The 18,928-nt window shown below is 28.6% G+C and overlaps 1 protein-coding gene across 1 annotated transcript in view; it reads right to left on the bottom strand.

Moving 5' to 3' along the window:
- The window catches only part of LOC148231623 (uncharacterized), a 156,674-nt gene that overhangs the window by 59,461 nt on the left and 78,285 nt on the right, over nucleotides 1–18,928 (bottom strand). The window contains exon 4 of the mRNA XM_088193665.1: nucleotides 203–348. Coding sequence (XP_088049791.1) covers nucleotides 203–348 — 146 coding nt within the window. The remainder of the gene's footprint in view (nucleotides 1–202; nucleotides 349–18,928) is intronic.

The raw sequence follows: 18,928 nt of genomic DNA, 5'->3' as shown, positions 1-18,928 counted from the left end.
CATTCTCAATATAGAAATCGGGCACTCAGACGTTATCGAAGTCCCGACATAAATTGGCACGTGAACCGCGATCCCCTTTATCAAGGTTAATCAAACCGAGTATGCGATCAAGTTACCTTCTCGCACACATACACATATAGTATATATAATTTATATATACATATACACATACACACATTATATTTAATGGGGTTAAACTTACCCAGCGTGCGGAATACGACGGGGCCGCTCCTGTATTTTCTGCCTGCGCAGATTGCCGCTACGGTCAGCTGGTATTGGGTATCAGCCAAAAGTCCGTTTAGGGTTACGGCACCGCTGTTACCGGCCACCACGGCGACTACCCTGTAACTAACAAGCGTGAATTCAGTTGCAGTTAATGGGGGTGAATGTAAGATGTTTGACTAGTTTTCAGAGGGTTGGCAATGTGGGAAAATCGATGTTTAAATCTCCATTACGGGTGATTGCTACACGTAATTGAGTTTTATTACGACATTGAACCAAATACATATAGTTTTTTACAGTAATTTTTAAATGTGTATAAAAAATATTTCTACTCATTCTATATACTAATGAATACTGACACATCAATCGTTATTAGTTTTTTTACAATCTTGAAATAATTGCAATTAAATTTCAAAAATCTTCTCAAAAGTTCAATTCTTATTTTAATAAATAATCCGAGAAAAATCTAAATCAATATTTTTTAAAACATGCCTTGACATAATTTATTAAACATACATAAAAACACTGCAATGTTTTAGGTGAAAAGTAAGCCTGAGGTATTTAGATTTTAAGGTTGAATTCACTAAACATATCCTTAGCTTGTATGGATTACTTCCAATGCCGCCATAAACCAATATTTATTATAAAATGCGCATTTACTATCTAAATAGTTAATTAGACCGTTAATACATACGTTTGCTAGGTGTGGAGTAACACTAGTGATTATTTATTTTTATAAATTTATATAAAATAAAGCGATAAAAATAATATGTATTACTATTTTTAATATAAAAAGATAAATAACGTTGCCATGAAAAGTCGAAAAATACTACAAAAACATTACATGAGACCAAATTAGTCCTATAGTCTTTTAAATCAGTGATTATGACAAGACTAATCTAAAATTAATAACATGAAATTCCCATACATTTCCTGATTAAAAGGCATTATTTTTTTTAATAGCTTTATGTCTCCAGTTGAATAAATAGCTATAAATAATCTTAAGCCTAATACATATTATTATTTTAGTTACTTAAAATTTTCGATTTTTTTTATTAATTCATCTTGTGTTTGTTATTACTAATAATCTAATTTTATCTTTTTGAATTTTTTAATATAAACTAGCAACTTGTACATAAATTTAATTGACAGTTAATTATTATTTAATATATTACATCTTGTAACAAACGTAAATAATTATTGGTTCGGTGATTTTTGCGCAAACAAAATTTGTACAAACGAATATTGCGTATAGCGGAAATTCAATAAACACAAATTTGTATACTTTAGAATATGTCAACATATAAACAATAATATTTGTATATATAACAGATGGTAATATGCTTTTAATTAAATATTATAATATAAATTACTTTTATATAATAAAGCAAATTTTCACCTTAAAATAAAGAAAAATAATAGGCATTGGAAATTAAAAGTTGAATATATTTGACAAATAAACAATCACATATGTTTAGAATTTTCGCTGTGTGGAATTTTCGTATGCGCAAATTTTGTTTATGCAATATCCGGTCACAAATATTATTATATCGTTTTCGGTTGAACTCACATTTTTTACGTCGTTTTCACTCTCTGGAATGAAATATTAAACGTGTATTTTATATTTGACAGTCACGTAATTACGATGAATTTTGTCATGTACAATCATTTCATTAATTTTGAAATGATTGAGCTAGGAATTTCGCATTAAAAATGGAATCAAGTACAGCGAAGTAATGCAAATATTAAAAATGCTATGTCCAATTTGACTATGAATAAACAGAAAATATTAAAATAGAAAATTTCATAAAAGAACATGCCGAACTATTTATAAATTAAATATAGAATGCATATTAATAAACATATATTTTATATTATCACTACAATTCGGTGTTAAATCACTGCATAAGGTTATTATATAATTCAATTATGTCATTGACGTTTGTTATCATTAAATGTTATAATTGTTATTATATACTATTTAAATCAGCTGACGTAGCAGAAGCAAGTGTTAGTAAATAACAGTTATGCATATATAGATTGAATATTTAATTAATTATAGATCTATTTTAACAGACCCTTTATTATAAAATTTTCATTGACACAGCAAGAAAATCAAGTTCTACTGTACAAAATATATTAATATACTAAGTATAGAGTCTACTTTGCCACGAATTTAGGGCGATGAAAATATCATTAAAAAAATTCCATAACACTGCTATGATTCTAATCATAAAAAAATATAGGCAGAAATTTTGATGGCTAGGATGAAGCAAGGCATGAAGACAGTTGGCGCAAATGCGAGGAATTTTATGGGAAATATTTTATTAAAAGTAAATAGGGATGTTTTGGAACACTTATGCGAAGTCTCCTTAAACATAAAGTAACGTCATATATTCCCAATCTAGCTACAAATGTATTCTATCCCATAGAAGTATGCTGACTTTATTTTGCATAATGTGGGAGCTGATGAACCAGAATATATATTGGTAATTAGGAATGATGATCTGCTCTCAGAATTAAACAAAGATCTCATTTATGGAAACGAAACATTCAACGTGTTTTATCAGTTGTATAAATGGCAATTTATTTTCTTAAAAAAATAATATGTATTATATATATACAACATAATTTACTATATTAACAAAAATGGTGCCTAATATACCGCCCCAATAGATTCTACTGAACTTCTGCAGCATGTATATCTGCTGCTCAATGACATGTACACTTGGTACACATCACAGTAAAATGTATTTATTTAAATTAAATTATTATCACCATGACCTTATAGGTTAGCCCAGGGGTCGGCAAAGTGCGGCTCCGGAGCCGCATGCGGCTCTTTGGCTCCTTGAGTGCGGCTCTGGCACAAATATCCACGGGCCCGGGCGCTAATTCTGGTCGAGTGTCCTTTCCATGCAACGTTGAATGTGTACGTGAGCGTTGACGTAGTATCTGTTTCGTCCGATAGGGGCGCAGCGCAGCGTAGTAGTATGACAGCTGTCAATCTGCGTACTTGGCGGTTACAGACGGGGCCAAAAGTATGACTGGCGTCAGAAAAGGGTTTGTTGCCATTTTGAAAGAAAAAAATAATTACGAGATATTGGTTTATCATTGCATTATTCACCAAGAAGCGCTTTGTGCGCAGATATTTCCGGAAGAAATTAGTAAAGTTATGGGATTAGTGATCACGATCATCAATTCCATTGTAGCTAAAGCTCTTAATCATCGTCAATTCAGAGAATTTTTAGTTGAAATGAAGAGTGAGTACGCTGATTTTCTGCTTCATAACAAGGTTCGATGGTTATCAAGAGGGAACGTTTTAAAACGCTTTTGCTCAAGATTTTGAAAGGGAATCGCCAAGAAAATAATTCCTCTATTGACAAACACCATTTCAAAACAACAATTTTAAATATGAGGAAAGCATTTCTCAGCAGGTTTCAAAGCGACCTTAGCATTCGTCAAAAATCTCTTCTAAACTGAGTTGAAATTTTCTCCTTTTGGCATTGACATTAGTAACTTTGAAATATAATTGCAGGATTTAAAAAACAAGAAAATATGGAGCTCCAGATTTGAACGTCTTTGTATTGATTTGGAAATATCGGAGAAGAACGAATGTGATCTTAGTTCACAACACAAGTGATCTGCTTTGAAAGACCTGGAGAATGAAGTCATGATCATTTTCAAAGCTTGGAATAGTATTCCTGACTCTTAAGATCCGCTGAAAAAACTTGCGTTTGCTGTTCTTTCCCTTTTTGGTTCTACATATTAATGCGAACAAACCTTTTCAAGCATGAACTTTATCAAGAGTAAACTGAAAAGTTGTCTTATTGATGAGAACCTGGAATCATGCCTAAAATCAAAAACAACAACATATAAACCTGACTTACTGAAACTTTCCAAGGAGATGCAAGGACATTGTTTGCATTAAGTGTTTGTCAGTCATTGTCATGATTTAAATTTATGGATACCTTACTTTCATATTATTGTTTATCAACTAATAAATCTTTATTAAGTGTGAAATCAAGTTTTATTCAGTGTACCTGTAATTTAATGAAGGTTTAAAATTATAATAAAGGTTTACTAAATTAAAAAACAGATTTGGCTCTCAGAACTATTTTGAATCGTTGTAATGTACATATTTGGCTCTTCGGCCAATAAGTTTGCCGACCACTGGGTTAGCCCAATGCGTCACTATGATAAAAAATGCATTATTATAACACATACAAAATATTAAAATAGTACATAGTAAGAAAAAAATCATAAAATATTTTTAAATATTATAAGCCGGTCCAGTTTATAATAGCTGAAATTAAATAGATCAAAGTGCAATGAGCTGGATGGTCATAAACGAGTCGGCTAGTGCGAATGTCCTGTCCCTAACGGTGACAAAAGAGGACGCGATAGTGATTCTCGATTATTTCAAACAATTGATTAGAAGTTGACAATATATTTTTTTATGTACGATTTATTAACCTTTAAATAAATAGAGTAGCAGCGTAACATTAACGTAAATATGTAATATATAAAAAACATAAGAAGTTTGACTATTTATTTGGAATTTTAGATGTTAAGGAAACGTGTTTTTATGCGTACATTGAGTATTTAACTAGATCATAAGATAGCTATTTATATAAACATATATTAGTTAATTTTTATGCGAAACTTAATATCATGTAAAGACTAAATAATATATTATTTAGTTTCATAATATTATTTTTGATTCAATGTAACATTTAATATTTAGTAGACATTATTAATTTATTTATTCCTAACATATTTATTAAAAAGCTCTAGTGAAAACATTCATTACGAATATACTGACAGGCAAATGTGAAAGTCACATTCAACCTTCATGAAAATGATCGATAAAATTGCGTGTGCTCATGATATCATTTCTGGTAATTTTGATTGAATAATTTATACCATTAGCCCAGCAATGAACGCAGACAATACGGTAAACCCGACGAAAGAACGGGTGAGAACTATTTTTATAATACCTAAAAAATATACACACAAAGCAAAAAGCAATTTGCAAGGCAGACATGTATGCTTTGGTTTTTTTTTATTATATTTTTTCAACAGTATTTTATCTTAGGTTAGCTTTTGTATATTATTACACAAAATTCTTCGACACAAAATATTGCAGTATTCTCGTACAAAAGAAAACGTATGGTAGAACAATGAAAGCACTTCCGTGACAAAAGCTCGTACAGTTAATTGCACTAATGGAATTGGGTATTTGGACACATTTAATAACTCGTTTTTGTATCGTTACAAAATATTTCAATTATTAATTTAGTTGTGTATGAAAAATGGTTTAGAACAAAATAAATATAAATTAAGTATTATAAGGCTTGACCTAAATAAAAATAAAATAAAAAGTAATTTAATAAAAAAATACTAATCAATATAAAAAAATACATTAATTAATTGAAAATATTTTTTAAGTTAAAAACATGTATTACATCAACACGTATTTAATTCGCAGTTAAGCCAACTAAGTGTATTTAGTAACTGCTAATTTTCTAGATAACTAATTGATTATACGGCGCTTGTGAAAATTTCCGTCACGCTTCACCGCCGGATAGAAACCTTAAGGGAGGTTCTATTAAATCTATTAATCAGCGGGGAGCAAAGTTAAGTTTGCCGTCTTAGTTAAATTTTCGAGATCATAATAAACAAATTTTAAATTGAATATTGTAAACTTTGCACTTGTTAACTGCATCAGACACCGTTGTATGTTAACTTTTATGTTGAAGTTTAATGAAAATCTAATTAAATATATACGTAATTGATTATATATTTTTAATTAAGTAAGACTTTGTGTTTATTAATTTTAATATATGTTATCGATCATCACGGATAAAATTTACTTAGATTTTCCTAATCTCAAGAATATATATCACAATAATCGAGCAAGATGCTGCATAATAACAACTATTGATTGTAAGCTGTAATAATAGCTAATTAATTAATTTGTGTCTCGCTACTTACATATTATTGGTTGATTATTTTTACGCTGTTGTAACATATTAAGATCATCTTGCAACAAAATGTTCACTAATAAATAACTATCCGAGAGACCCTCTTGGATTATTTTCTTCGTCAATTAAAACATGTACTTATATACTCGTAGATACATATGTATACACTTTCATATAAAATGCTTAGCTGTACTAAATAAATAGATATTTATAATAAAAAAATATACACCTCGAAAAGCGTTAAAAATTATTTTCCTAATAAAGCGTAACCAGGGAGACATTCATTTGTTTTAATATTCGTTAACTTAAACATGCATTTATTTAAACTAACTGTCGGTACCTCACTGTCGTGAGGTACCAAAGCTAATAAATGTATGAGTACCGGACCCTCAACTTTTTGCGTTGAAAAAAATGAAATGTTTTTAATTATATTATTGTTCTTGAAAATGTATGTATTAAATATCCGCTGGTAATTTAAAAATTGATCTCTTTGTTATAAGGCAAATGGATTTATTTGTACACAACTTAATATATATGTATGTGTTTCTCATTAGTTTAATATTTAATTAATTCGATACGCCTGTCCTTATCAAAATCAATTAGTCCTTAATTTACTAGCGTTTAGAAATTCCCCTAAGGTCTTATTAACTTGACTCCCTTTTTGACTGTATTATAAATTCACAAAATAATACACACGATATGTGTTTCCTTTGTATTTAATATGTTTTGAACTTTCACCTTTTAATTAGCATTTCGTGCTTTTTAATATCCAACTTTATTATTACACTGTCTTTTATAATCGTTTTAGTGAAACTTAAACTTTTTATTATTATATACGAGCTTTTTTACTGCTATATTAGCTAAATAATTTAAAATAAATTACGCAATTTAATTTAATTTCACAGTTTATTTTTCTAAAAGACTGTGTAATTTGACTTTTGCTAAATCAAAAAAAGAAAAATCTTTCTCATTTGCAAAAAGTGATGTTTTGACATTCATTATTAATTACAGTAGACCCCCTAATAGCACGGTAAATTAAATAACTTTATGTATGAGCGAGCCAAAGGGAGAATATCGCTTCACACGCTCCGGATTCGTATGTACGTATTGCAAAATATGTACGAGTATTTTATAGTTCCCCAACTACACGCACCCAAATAGCACGTCCCCAATTTACCGCGTTATTGGGGTCTACTGTATTCTTTTAATGTTTTAATCGAAATTAAAATAGTTCAAAGAAAGTAAAATATGGAGAACTTGTACAGCATTGTTGTATCGTAAGAGACAACCAGTTTTCTAATATATAATTTATGTCTGATATTTTAAAGAAGTCTGTTTAGCTATGGCAGTAATTCACAATACCGTTAAGCTGAATTTAAATAGTATGCATAGGAAAGGTGCAAAAAATTGACAAATGGGTACCGCACGAACGGCAAAAATTATAGGAAGCCAATTTTAAAGATAAATTGAATTTTCTACAATAACCAGAAAAGATCAAAACAATAATAAGATAGACAAAAAGCTTAAAAAAATGGGTGATAGTACGGTGGTATTTTAGGTAAATGATTAATCAAGCGTTTCTTAAACTGAATGGAAAATTTACCATTAAACATATGATATTGTCAAAAAGATTTCAAGCAATATTGCTACATAATAAAGCAAGAACTTTAATTTGCTAATTACTGTTGAAAATGATAATGAGTTAGGATTGGAAATTTAGATCATCCCTTATATTTTACTGACCTTTTCCTATAAATACAAATTTAAATAAGCAAAGTTATATTATAAAAATGCATTTACATAATGTGTAACTTTCAAAAATAAAGATTTTTATAAGCAAAAATATTATTTCTGCAAATGAAGCATTTTTTTATAATAAAATTGTAGTATCTCATAAAAAAGACAGCTTTATAATATGAAACAACTCAATATATGCATATATAATACTTCTGAATAAATATATTACTTATTATTTTATTTTAATAAGAAAGCTTATAATATTCCTTGTTCAATATTAAATTCTAGTTACTCAAATCTAAAGTTTGTTAACTGTTAAAGATTATGAGACAACTAAACTCATTATTATATTTCATATCGATTGGATGAACAAATATGTTTTACAATAATATTTCTAAATTTACTATGTTAAAAGTTTATTATAGCAGTTTTATTAAAAATAAATATTACTAATACCTGTCATAATTTAAAATTTACAATCTTCGTGATTTAAATAACCCCAAAGTTTACCATCCAAATATGAAATAGTTTTAGTTATAATATAAAAACATATTTTCCTTAAAGTTAGATATGGTTTTATGTGACCTTCGTGTAGCATAACGAGAAGTGAAAATTTTCATAGACATGTAAACTTTGTTTTATGGAAAGCCGTAAAATACTTTTCTCATGAAAATTTTCGTTCAACCCAACACACGTTTTAAAGTAAAACATGAAACTTTACACACTACAAAAGGACATTTAAATGTATACGTAGTTATACGATCTAATCTAAGGAAATTTACAAGACAAAAAGTTCCACAAAACAGCTGCGCTGTGCGACCCGCTCTCGAGTCGTATTACCAAAACTTTGATTCAAACGACTCCAGCAAGGAAACAGGGTCGTATTGGGTAATTTATAAAAAAATATTCAGGTCGAAAAGATTAATTAAAGACATGCTTTAGTAAAATTTTGCTTTTTTTTTATTTTTTTATTATAAAATAAATATAATAAAAATCAATAAATTACACGGCGTTAATTTTTTTTATTAGGCATTATATTAAAATATCTCATATTTATTAAAATAGCAATGTGATAAGTTATAAACTGTTCCAACCAGCTGCATGACTATCTCTGTGATCATATCAAATATTATGATAAATAAATGAGCAGCTTGTTTTGATAATATAATAAAATGATAGACGCTAAAGAATTGCGTGATAATTGTATAATGATTTCGAAAGTTTCTCTTTAAGGCGTAAACACATTTCGTTAAGCGAGTCATCAAGCAGTGCAATTAGTACACCAACATCTGCATCTGTGATACGCAGAGACGTCTCGAATACTGAATATAAAATGTGTGATAATTAGTCGCATAGGCAGATTTGAAAACGATTCAAGACGAGAGGGTCAGGTTTAATTCTAGACTATAGACAAGCTCAAACAGGCCTCAGCACAGAAAATCATTCAAAGAATATTACGATGACAATCGTAGCTTCTCTATCAGCACTCAATCTACGGAATACAACTCGACACTATTTCTCTATGGTGGTAAATTCTACATAATACAAATTAACTGCAAAGTCACACTCCTTCGGCCGAAACCCGAAAATAAAATAAATTTTATCCTTATTGATTAAATATGTTTAAACAATTTTATGTAAATATTTATAAAAAAATATATACGTAAAGGGTTGTGTATAATTATATTTTTATTGGGACATACTGTATTTTATTTAGTTCATTTTCGATACAAAACACAAGTTTTACTTTAAGAGATTAATTGTACTTGTCAGTGCTGACCCAATGCTTTTTCGTATTTATTTATTGCAGACTATCCATCTTCACTTACTTTAAAACATCAGGTTAAAAAAAATCATTAACTTCGCAAGCAGTAATAAATGTAAAAATTGGACGTTGTACTTTTAAAGCTACTGTGTTAAAAAGTTAGCAACATTTATGACCTTAGTATGATCGTTAATAGGATTCAGAAGTCTAAAGATGTTAAGGGTCATGACACAATTTTATTCTAAGAGAGAAAAAAGTCAACAAAAATTAATCAAGTTCAATACTTCGTTTTTGATATATTTTTATAAAACCATATTTTACATATACCATTTTAAAAATAATTTTATAATTTTACGTATTTTATTTAGAACATGATAAAAGTTTAGTTTAAAACGCATGTAAATTGATATGACTGCATTATCGTTATTTTGTAAAATAAATTGTTCATCACTGCTGTATCATTATAATTTGTCTTAATCTGTTTAAACTTGTATCTTGTTTAAAATTTTTATAATGATAAGTAATAAAATTTATTTTAATTAAATCGCACATTGTTTTTATCTATCATATTGGTTAGTGTTTCTTATTTCCTGAAAAATGAGAAATGGGTTAATTTTTTTAAAGAAATTTGTATATTTAAAAAATACATATATAATATACAGTACGTATATATTATTACAATATTTTTTTGTATTTAATAAATCTTTATGCTGATTTTATTTAGATAAATATTTCTGTATGTTAATGATTTCAAAGTAATTAATTTAAATATAAAACCAATGTTAAAAAAAAATAAAACGTACGTATAATAAAACATACGACTACATAATTAAAATATTATTAATCTATTTATATAAAAAATATGAAATAATATTATAATATTATAATATTGCTTAAAATATAAAATGCATATATAAATAATTTACTTTTGATAACATCGTGTATTATAATTTATAGATTTTACATAAAAACATTGACTATTTTTACGTTTAACCTACGAACGAATCCATGTCAAAGATATAATAAAAGTATCATGCTTAAGTCATTAATATTTGCATCATTAATTTTTGATCTAAAGATGTTCAAGAAAGTGAAAACGTGATGTTTGCTAATCGTAAAACCTTTTTCAATTTTTTTTTGATTTTACGAAATAAGAATTTCTAATGCGTTATTTTTTTTTGAAAAAAACCTAATTGTAATATATTTTTTGTGAAGTTTTTATCAAAACAAATCATCTAGTTAGTGACCTAGCTAGGGTATTTGTCGCCCAGGGCGATCCTTAAAATTGCCACCCCCCACATATATTTTTTGCAGGGTCATAAAATCAGCATTTCTTAAAATAATTCATTGGTTAGTATTAAGCTCTTGTTATTTGTGGATTTATATATGTTTTAGTGCAATCCGGGTTAAAAACCACATTAGAAGATTCCATTGCGAATATGCCGCCCCCAAGAAAGTGCCGCCCGGGGCGGCCCGACCACTCTGCCTCCCCCCATAGCAACGCCACTGTATCTAGTCATTAACAACTATATCATTTAAAATATATAAATGTTGGTTTAAAAACCAATAAAAAAACTCGATACAATGCATATATACCATACATATCACAAACATTTTTGGTTGTTAAAAATATTACAAATAATAGGTAATTCCAAAATAATTTTAGTTTTTCAAATTAAGAATTGCCAGTGTCAGCCATGCTTTAGCCGTATTTTGTGATTTTTGTATAAAGAAATTGGGTGTCAGAGTTTACGATAGCAGATTTTTTAGCAAGTAAATAATTTATAGAAAATTGGATGTTATATGAAATTCTTTCCGAAATAAAAATATTTGTGAAGTGCTAGGTGCTTCATTAGATATGCATCAATGGCAAATATTGTTTAAAAAACTGTAAACTAGAAGTAACGATATCGAGAATATTCCTGGAAGTGGGAGAACAGCAAATATAGACGATGTCCTGGTCGCAGAAATGTAAGCAAATCCTTCTCAAAACATTAATCAGCTGGCATAGACACATTAAGAAGATTGGTAAGGTTTGGAGACAATGTGTATGGGCCCGCGTATTCGCATATCCCAAGATGTTCTAGACCTTGAAGCTGGTCGCCTTTTCTTGATCATTTTATAACTAGAGATGATATATAGATATTTTACGACAATAATCGTCGTAAAAGACAGTGGTTATCCAAAGGTCAAGTAGAAAAACTAGGGAAGTAAATAAATCCTGCACTTATGTGACAAAATTATAAGGTTTTATCTTATCCACCTGATTTTATTCAATCAATCAATCAATTTTGATCAATCCAATACTTTCCAATAAAAAAAATAAAATGCAAGCAATATGAAAAGGGGTATCTAAGAATATTTTGAATCAATGCAAAAATGTAAAAAAATTGTCTGAGAGGTGAGAAAAGTTTATATCTATATAAGAAAAAATATTTTGAATCATTCAATTATTTAGAAGTCATTTTATTGTTTTATTCCAAAAACGACATTTATTTCGGGATTAACTATTATATAAAAATAGTTCAATAACAACCTCGAAATCGTATATTATAAACTATTCATTTACTGACATACTTACTAAAAATAGGTAGAAAAAAGTGTTTTACAGAAATATTTTAAGGCTTATACGAATCGCGGTTAGAATCAGCTTTACCGTAAATTTCGGTTAAATATAGATCTTGATTGATTGTAACAAGAAACAGTAAGATCTTTCCTTGTTATATTTTATAACAAAGCTCCCTACAATATCCTAAGGAAGACGTACGCACCGAGGCGCACTTATTCTACCGGAAAACGCGAAAACAATGAAGACCGATACTTTACATTCAATGTATTGTATACAATGTATGTATAATACAATGTACCAATTTACTGCGGCGATATTTGAACACGGGACCTTAATTCGACAAAAACAAATAAGTTTCGAACACGCAAACACAGGCGAGTTTTCCCCTATCATGCGATTTTCATTCATACGGAAAGCATTATTGCCGCGCGAACGTTTCAGATAAGAAAATTACACAGGTCGTTGATGTAAGACGATTATGAATGATTCTGGTAAGTCTCAAAACTAGGCAATAACGATGAAATTAAAAAAAAAATCGTAAAGTTTAACAACTTCTTAAAGTACCGAAAACTTTTAATGTGTATTAAATTCTTTCATTAAACTTACTGAAAAAAAAGAGTATCTTGCTAAAGAAAAAAGCATTAAAAGATTATGCGCGTTAGCTATTTTTTTAAGAACACTTGTGTGCGTGAATAAAATACAAAGTTTGCTTCTCTATATTTTTTAATTAGATCTAGAATTCAGGCAGAAAGAATTTGTAAATGTATACATTTTTTATGTTGTTAATGATTGTCAAAAAAAAAATCATAAATAGCATGATACAGTATTTAAAATTTAAATAGCGTATTATATAATATTATTCTAGAGCTTTACCATCGTCGTTAAAATGTAATTATAAGCTTCTAAAAATATTAGTTTTTAGAGTAATATATATGTGGCATGTTTTCGCCAACGAACCTGTTGATACATTGCATTTATTTCGTAAGGTCGCCGAATAATGAAACCATCTATTCGCCGTCCTTGAACTGTTAACTATCGCATTAACCTCGACGCGGAGCCCCAAAATAAGGGTTCGTTGGCGTCTAGCGTAAGGGTTGACAAACGATCCCTTTTAATACGTCACGTAGAATGACAGGACGAATTCTACGACATTGTCTAGGGACACTCGACATAAACGCCATGAAAGTAGACCCTAGACTATATATGTACTATGTAATATTAAACCTGTAATTTTAATTTATAAAGTACTTATACTAAAAGTTTATTATAATGATATTTTTGTGAATAATGTTGAGTATTGAGATCATATTCTTATGGCCTTCTATTGCTCCTGAATAAATAAATTTAAGAAATGTGTTACACAATTAAATGGATTAACATATATTATTATTAAAAACAAAAACCAGTTCGACTTGTGATAAACCGTTTATAAAAATAATGCGTTTCTTAGTTAAAATATGACACCACTGTATTAGTTACAAAGTACTTGCCATAAATCAGAAAAGATTATCACACCCACCGCCTTAAGAAGAAATAAACCGTGCATTCCGATTTATCCTCAAAACGACCGTTTCTGACCTACCTTAGCGGCCAACAGCAATTTTTTTCAGAAAAATTCGCCATTCTTTTGTTATTTGTCGTCTTACCAAAAAAGAGTTGTACAATAAAATCTACCATGAATATAAATATTGGAACGTGAGCAACCATAAAAAAACTTGGTTTGAAAAAATATCTCCTCTCTGAGATTTTCTCTGTCAAGGCATTAGATCTTCAAGAGCCTTTTACTTGAAATATAGCAGACACAGCGAAAATTTCAGAAGCCACCGCTTCTCTCTTCGCATCTATTGGTTCAGTTTGACGTCCGAAATCCAATGCAAACCCACTTCAGAGACGCATGCACAATACGTCTTAACTATTGCGCAACAAATTACATTACAAAAGCTAACACCCTGAATCTAAGAAAGTTATTACACAATAAAAATTAGAGTTGTTTTATTTAGCATACATTTAAATTTATATCTTACAAATCAAACAAGATATTTTTATATTAAAAGCAGATAACATATGTTACAATATTTTATAAAAAAAAATGTGTTATAAAAGTTCTCGTTTTTGATACTAAAATTATTTTGAGTAATTAAATATTTTAGTTTAATAAATTATTTGTTCCAACTCATTTAATTGTCAGTACATAAAACTGAAGAATCAAAACAATTTGACACGAGTTTGTGGTTCTGAATAAACTAAATTTTAAGTTTATTCAGAACCGCAAATTTAAGTATTGACAAGTAATTACTTATTTTAGCAAAATGCTTAAGGTACAATTTAATATGAAATTATTTAAAAAACGGTATCGCCGTATATGTACGGTGGTCAATCTTTCACTGTTTTGAGGTACCGCAGATAGTTATATACAGTGAAATCTCTTTATAACGAAACCGAAATAACGAAATTTCCAGTATAACAAATCTTCAATTTGTTCCTGAAAAATTTTCATTGTAACGAAGACTGATCTCAGTATAACGAAATATTTTGATCTGATGTTAAGAATGACGTTACAACTTGACACAATATTTCTCCGAATTCAGTTCGTCCTTGACTTATCGTGTGCCAGATGTATTCACAAGCAACGTTCAAGGTGTTTCACCGGCCCTCAAACTTTTTTTATAAAACTTTTTAACAAATTTTATTGCTTAAAAATATACTAAAACGATCTGTTAATCTTGTAAGAGGTTATTTTGATAATTAAAAATGATATGAAAATATATCATCTCCCTTACATTCAATGTAACAAAAATTTTTCTTCGGTCCCATGAGATTCGCTATACTGAGATTTCACTGTATTCAAATATAAACTTGTGAGAATGTAAATGATTTTATAGAAAATAATATTAATAAATAAGAGTACTTAAAAAACATAACCAAAAATAGTTCATATTAATTTTATAAAAAAATATTGAGAGTCTCTGAATTGCTACAAAATTTTTTTATAAAATCTGAATAATATGTACAATAAATTAACGAAAATAAATAATAGAAAAATATTAAAATAAACTACAAAAATTTACTTATACAAAAAAGTAGTAAAATAAATCAAAGCAATAAAACGTTGAGAAACGCTAATTTTAATTTAATGCAATATAAAATAATAACAAATGAATAACAACAAACATTTATATTGAAAAATTCTTACAATTAACTCAAATCTGTATAAATTAACTTCATACTCAAAAGATGAAAGCGAATGATAATGTACATTATTTAATATTTATATATTTATTAGCATTAAAAACATCACATTTAGCTTTACTGTATTTGCAGTGTGCCCTTAAACAATGTGTTTATATAATATTTTAAAAACCTAAATAATCTTATTGTAATATATTGCCTAGAACATGCCATGAAATAACGACGTTTATCGGAACCAGATTTGAACTGTTTTTCAAAAAAAGTAGAAAGCTTGTGTCTTATCAAAAATAAATTCGGTGTCATGAGTTTTCAGTAAATTTTGATTCTCAGAAACCCTATACCTTCGCTTAGCATAAGAAATAATACTGGTTTTGCGCCACGTCACCACTATTTGGTATTCATGAAATATTTTCTTTGTTGACGCTAGTATTTTTGTGGCAATATGATCCCTCTTCCTAATCATGTGTTATGTGATCTATACTTAAGTAACGAATTTATGATAATTTAGTGTAGAAAATTTCTCTTTTTTGTGTTTTAAGTGGTCATTATAGTGACTCTTAATTGTGACTTATGACTTTTTTATTTGTTAAAGTTACTAGAAGAATACGTAAAAAGTATTGACATAAGAGCCATGAGCCACCCTTTTGGGTCATTATTAACTCATCCTTACTATAGCACAATATTAAGCTTTTTTAACATCAAACCCAAAAAATTAAAAAAATGTAATATCAACTGTAAGTAAAGAGATTCATGTCAGCAAAAACAGTAACGCAAAGAAACGAATTTATTTCAATTATTGAAGAAAATAAACTATATCAGAATGTGCTTTGACTTTTTTGCTTCAAATATCAAGTACATTTGTACCCCAGGTTACGACCATTTCACGAAAAAATAGATTGTAGATACAGCGTCATATATTTCTAGACACACTAGAAATTTCCAGTAATGTTAATTAAAGCATTTATAACATATTTTCGCTTTCTCTGTTCGAAAATATTGCACCATAGTTCTTCAATGCATCAGTGACAAATTTCCCTAATTAAAATTACTGTTTCTTCTGCGAAATATGGGTTAATCAGTGATAACAATTTATAAATGCTTTATATGCCACATAGATATTTATATTTCATATTTTTAATAATATAGTTTCTCATAAAATCATACTATGAGACTACTTTTAATATTATATTAACACAATTTCAAGCAAGAACTACTCGAGAACTTTATAAATATTTAATAAATGTATAGAAAACTACATAAACAATCATATAAAAGTAGGAAATAACTTTGTTGTATTTTATATAACGTATGAATTAATTTTCATTATTTTATTTGGTTTACGTTCCGTAATAAGCCATAATAAAAGGCTACTGCATAATCATAAAAGTTAATAAGCATGCACATAAACAGTAAATTGCTCACCAAATTATTGACATATCAACTGTTCAACATGGAAATTTCTAATGCTTAAAAATAGCTTATAACGTCTAATTTACGTTATAAAAAATTAAGTTATCCTTCAATCAGATTCAAACAGATAAGAAACCATTTTCAACTATTTGAGCCAAATTCTCGAGCTTTATGTATTCAATGAAAATATATTTTTATTATGAGTTATATTTAAAGAAAATATTAATAAATTCATGTATGTTACATAAAATATGATGTTTATTATATTTTATGAAAAAGTATGATTTACTATATTAATATTATATTTATTACAATACAGTGTTAGATCGACTATATCAGGGGTCGGCCACCTGCGGCCCATTTAGATTTTTTGCAAATTATTTAAATTATTATAAAAATAAAATGTATTATTAAAATTACATCTGAATTTCGTTCAAGACATATTGCACAACTTCCATGTGTAGTCTGGACGTATTCGATATTGTTTTTGGCAATTACGTCATTGGTTTTATTTTTAAAGAAGCTTTTAATAAAATAAAAGCTTCTTTAATGGTTCAACAAAACACATTTAAAAACGAATCGTCTCTTCGTTTTTGAGAACTCATTGCGAAGATAATAAAGTCATTTACAGATGCAAAATTTATAAAGTGTTGTTTCGTAGTAGATCAATTTATTTGAACAGCTCAAATTATAAGCTAAATCGTTTCATCGGTATATATTGACAATGGATACCGAATGCATATTTAATAATATGCATTCTAGACATTGACGGATACCTACATTCTTAGAAATTGGTAGTTTATGTAGCTTAAAAGGCAATGATTTATTTATAAAAGTGAAGGCGGTAAAGATATGTGCGAAACTTTCGACCCGGATAGAACCAAAACCGGGTACCCAGTTATTTTAATTTTAATAAAATATTTGATTTCTCTATATGACATATATTTAAAAAAAATATTTAGATGCAAAATTCTCCGGCTATTCTTCTATTTCACAAAACCCATTTAGAGATTAAGTGGGTGTATCTAAAAAGGACAGGAAATCTCTATTTAATGGCCCGAAAGTATTGTTTCACAATGTAGGTTTAATGACACATTTCGTTTTGGCATCTACAAACATTTGCCATTTAACAATAAAAAATGCGATTATTTTAAAAATACGCACGGCATACTCGGGGGACGGTTGTGCACGAAAAAACGGCATTTAAATCTATTGTTATTATTAACCGTCAGTGATTTATGATCTTTAATCTTAATCGGTCGTTATGCATCGGTTGGTCTCATAAGATTCCCATGTCGTCTGGACGAAGTACCGTTACACGAAATAGCATGCTTTATCTCTTTCTTTGTTGCGTGCGACAGCCCTCCCACTTTTATTTCTAGGGGATTGGCGTCAGTTCTGGATTGCTAAATGAATAAATTTGATTTACCTACAATACCACTAACTTCATTCCATAATTTTCTTACTTATGTATCTGATTTTTAAAGTTTTGCGCAGAATTTCAACGATCTTATAAATAAATATAATTATTATAGTCATTATTAAATGTGTTCTTTCTATGTTTCCAAAAGCAATAAAATATTTGTATTTATTATAAGAAATGAGCATTATTATATAATAAAAATAAAATGGTGAATATTTCATTAGAAGCGCAGGGTAACCCTCACGGTGTATGGCTGAGAGACAAATAGTAGTGGATTCTAATCAGAATGTAACGTTAAACCGTCGAGCTCGATAGGGAATCTTATGATGCCATCGGTTAATGGTTAGCTCTTTAGCAAGAGATGTGAACAGATTGTTTTAATACACCAATGCACTTTTAATATTTATTACACAGAATTAATTGTTTGATTAGGTGATTCATATTTATTATCGATTTAAAAGGTACAAAAATTCACTTTTGCAAACATGAAAAGAGCAAATTCTGCATGCACAATTAAGTGATTCATAAACAGAAGACTATAAAAATTTTATTAAAAATTTTATGATGCTTTCAAGTTTACAATCTGCGAGAATTTTTTGTTAATCATTTGACTTATAGTAAATACACAT

The sequence above is a fragment of the Plectrocnemia conspersa genome, unplaced genomic scaffold, assembly GCF_051122295.1.
Source record: "Plectrocnemia conspersa isolate PC_06_02 unplaced genomic scaffold, ASM5112229v1 ptg000009l, whole genome shotgun sequence".
In the NCBI taxonomy this organism is placed as follows: Eukaryota; Metazoa; Arthropoda; class Insecta; order Trichoptera; family Polycentropodidae; genus Plectrocnemia; species Plectrocnemia conspersa.
Note: the sequence above shows the minus strand (reverse complement) of the source record. Positions and strands in the feature narration are given on the sequence as shown.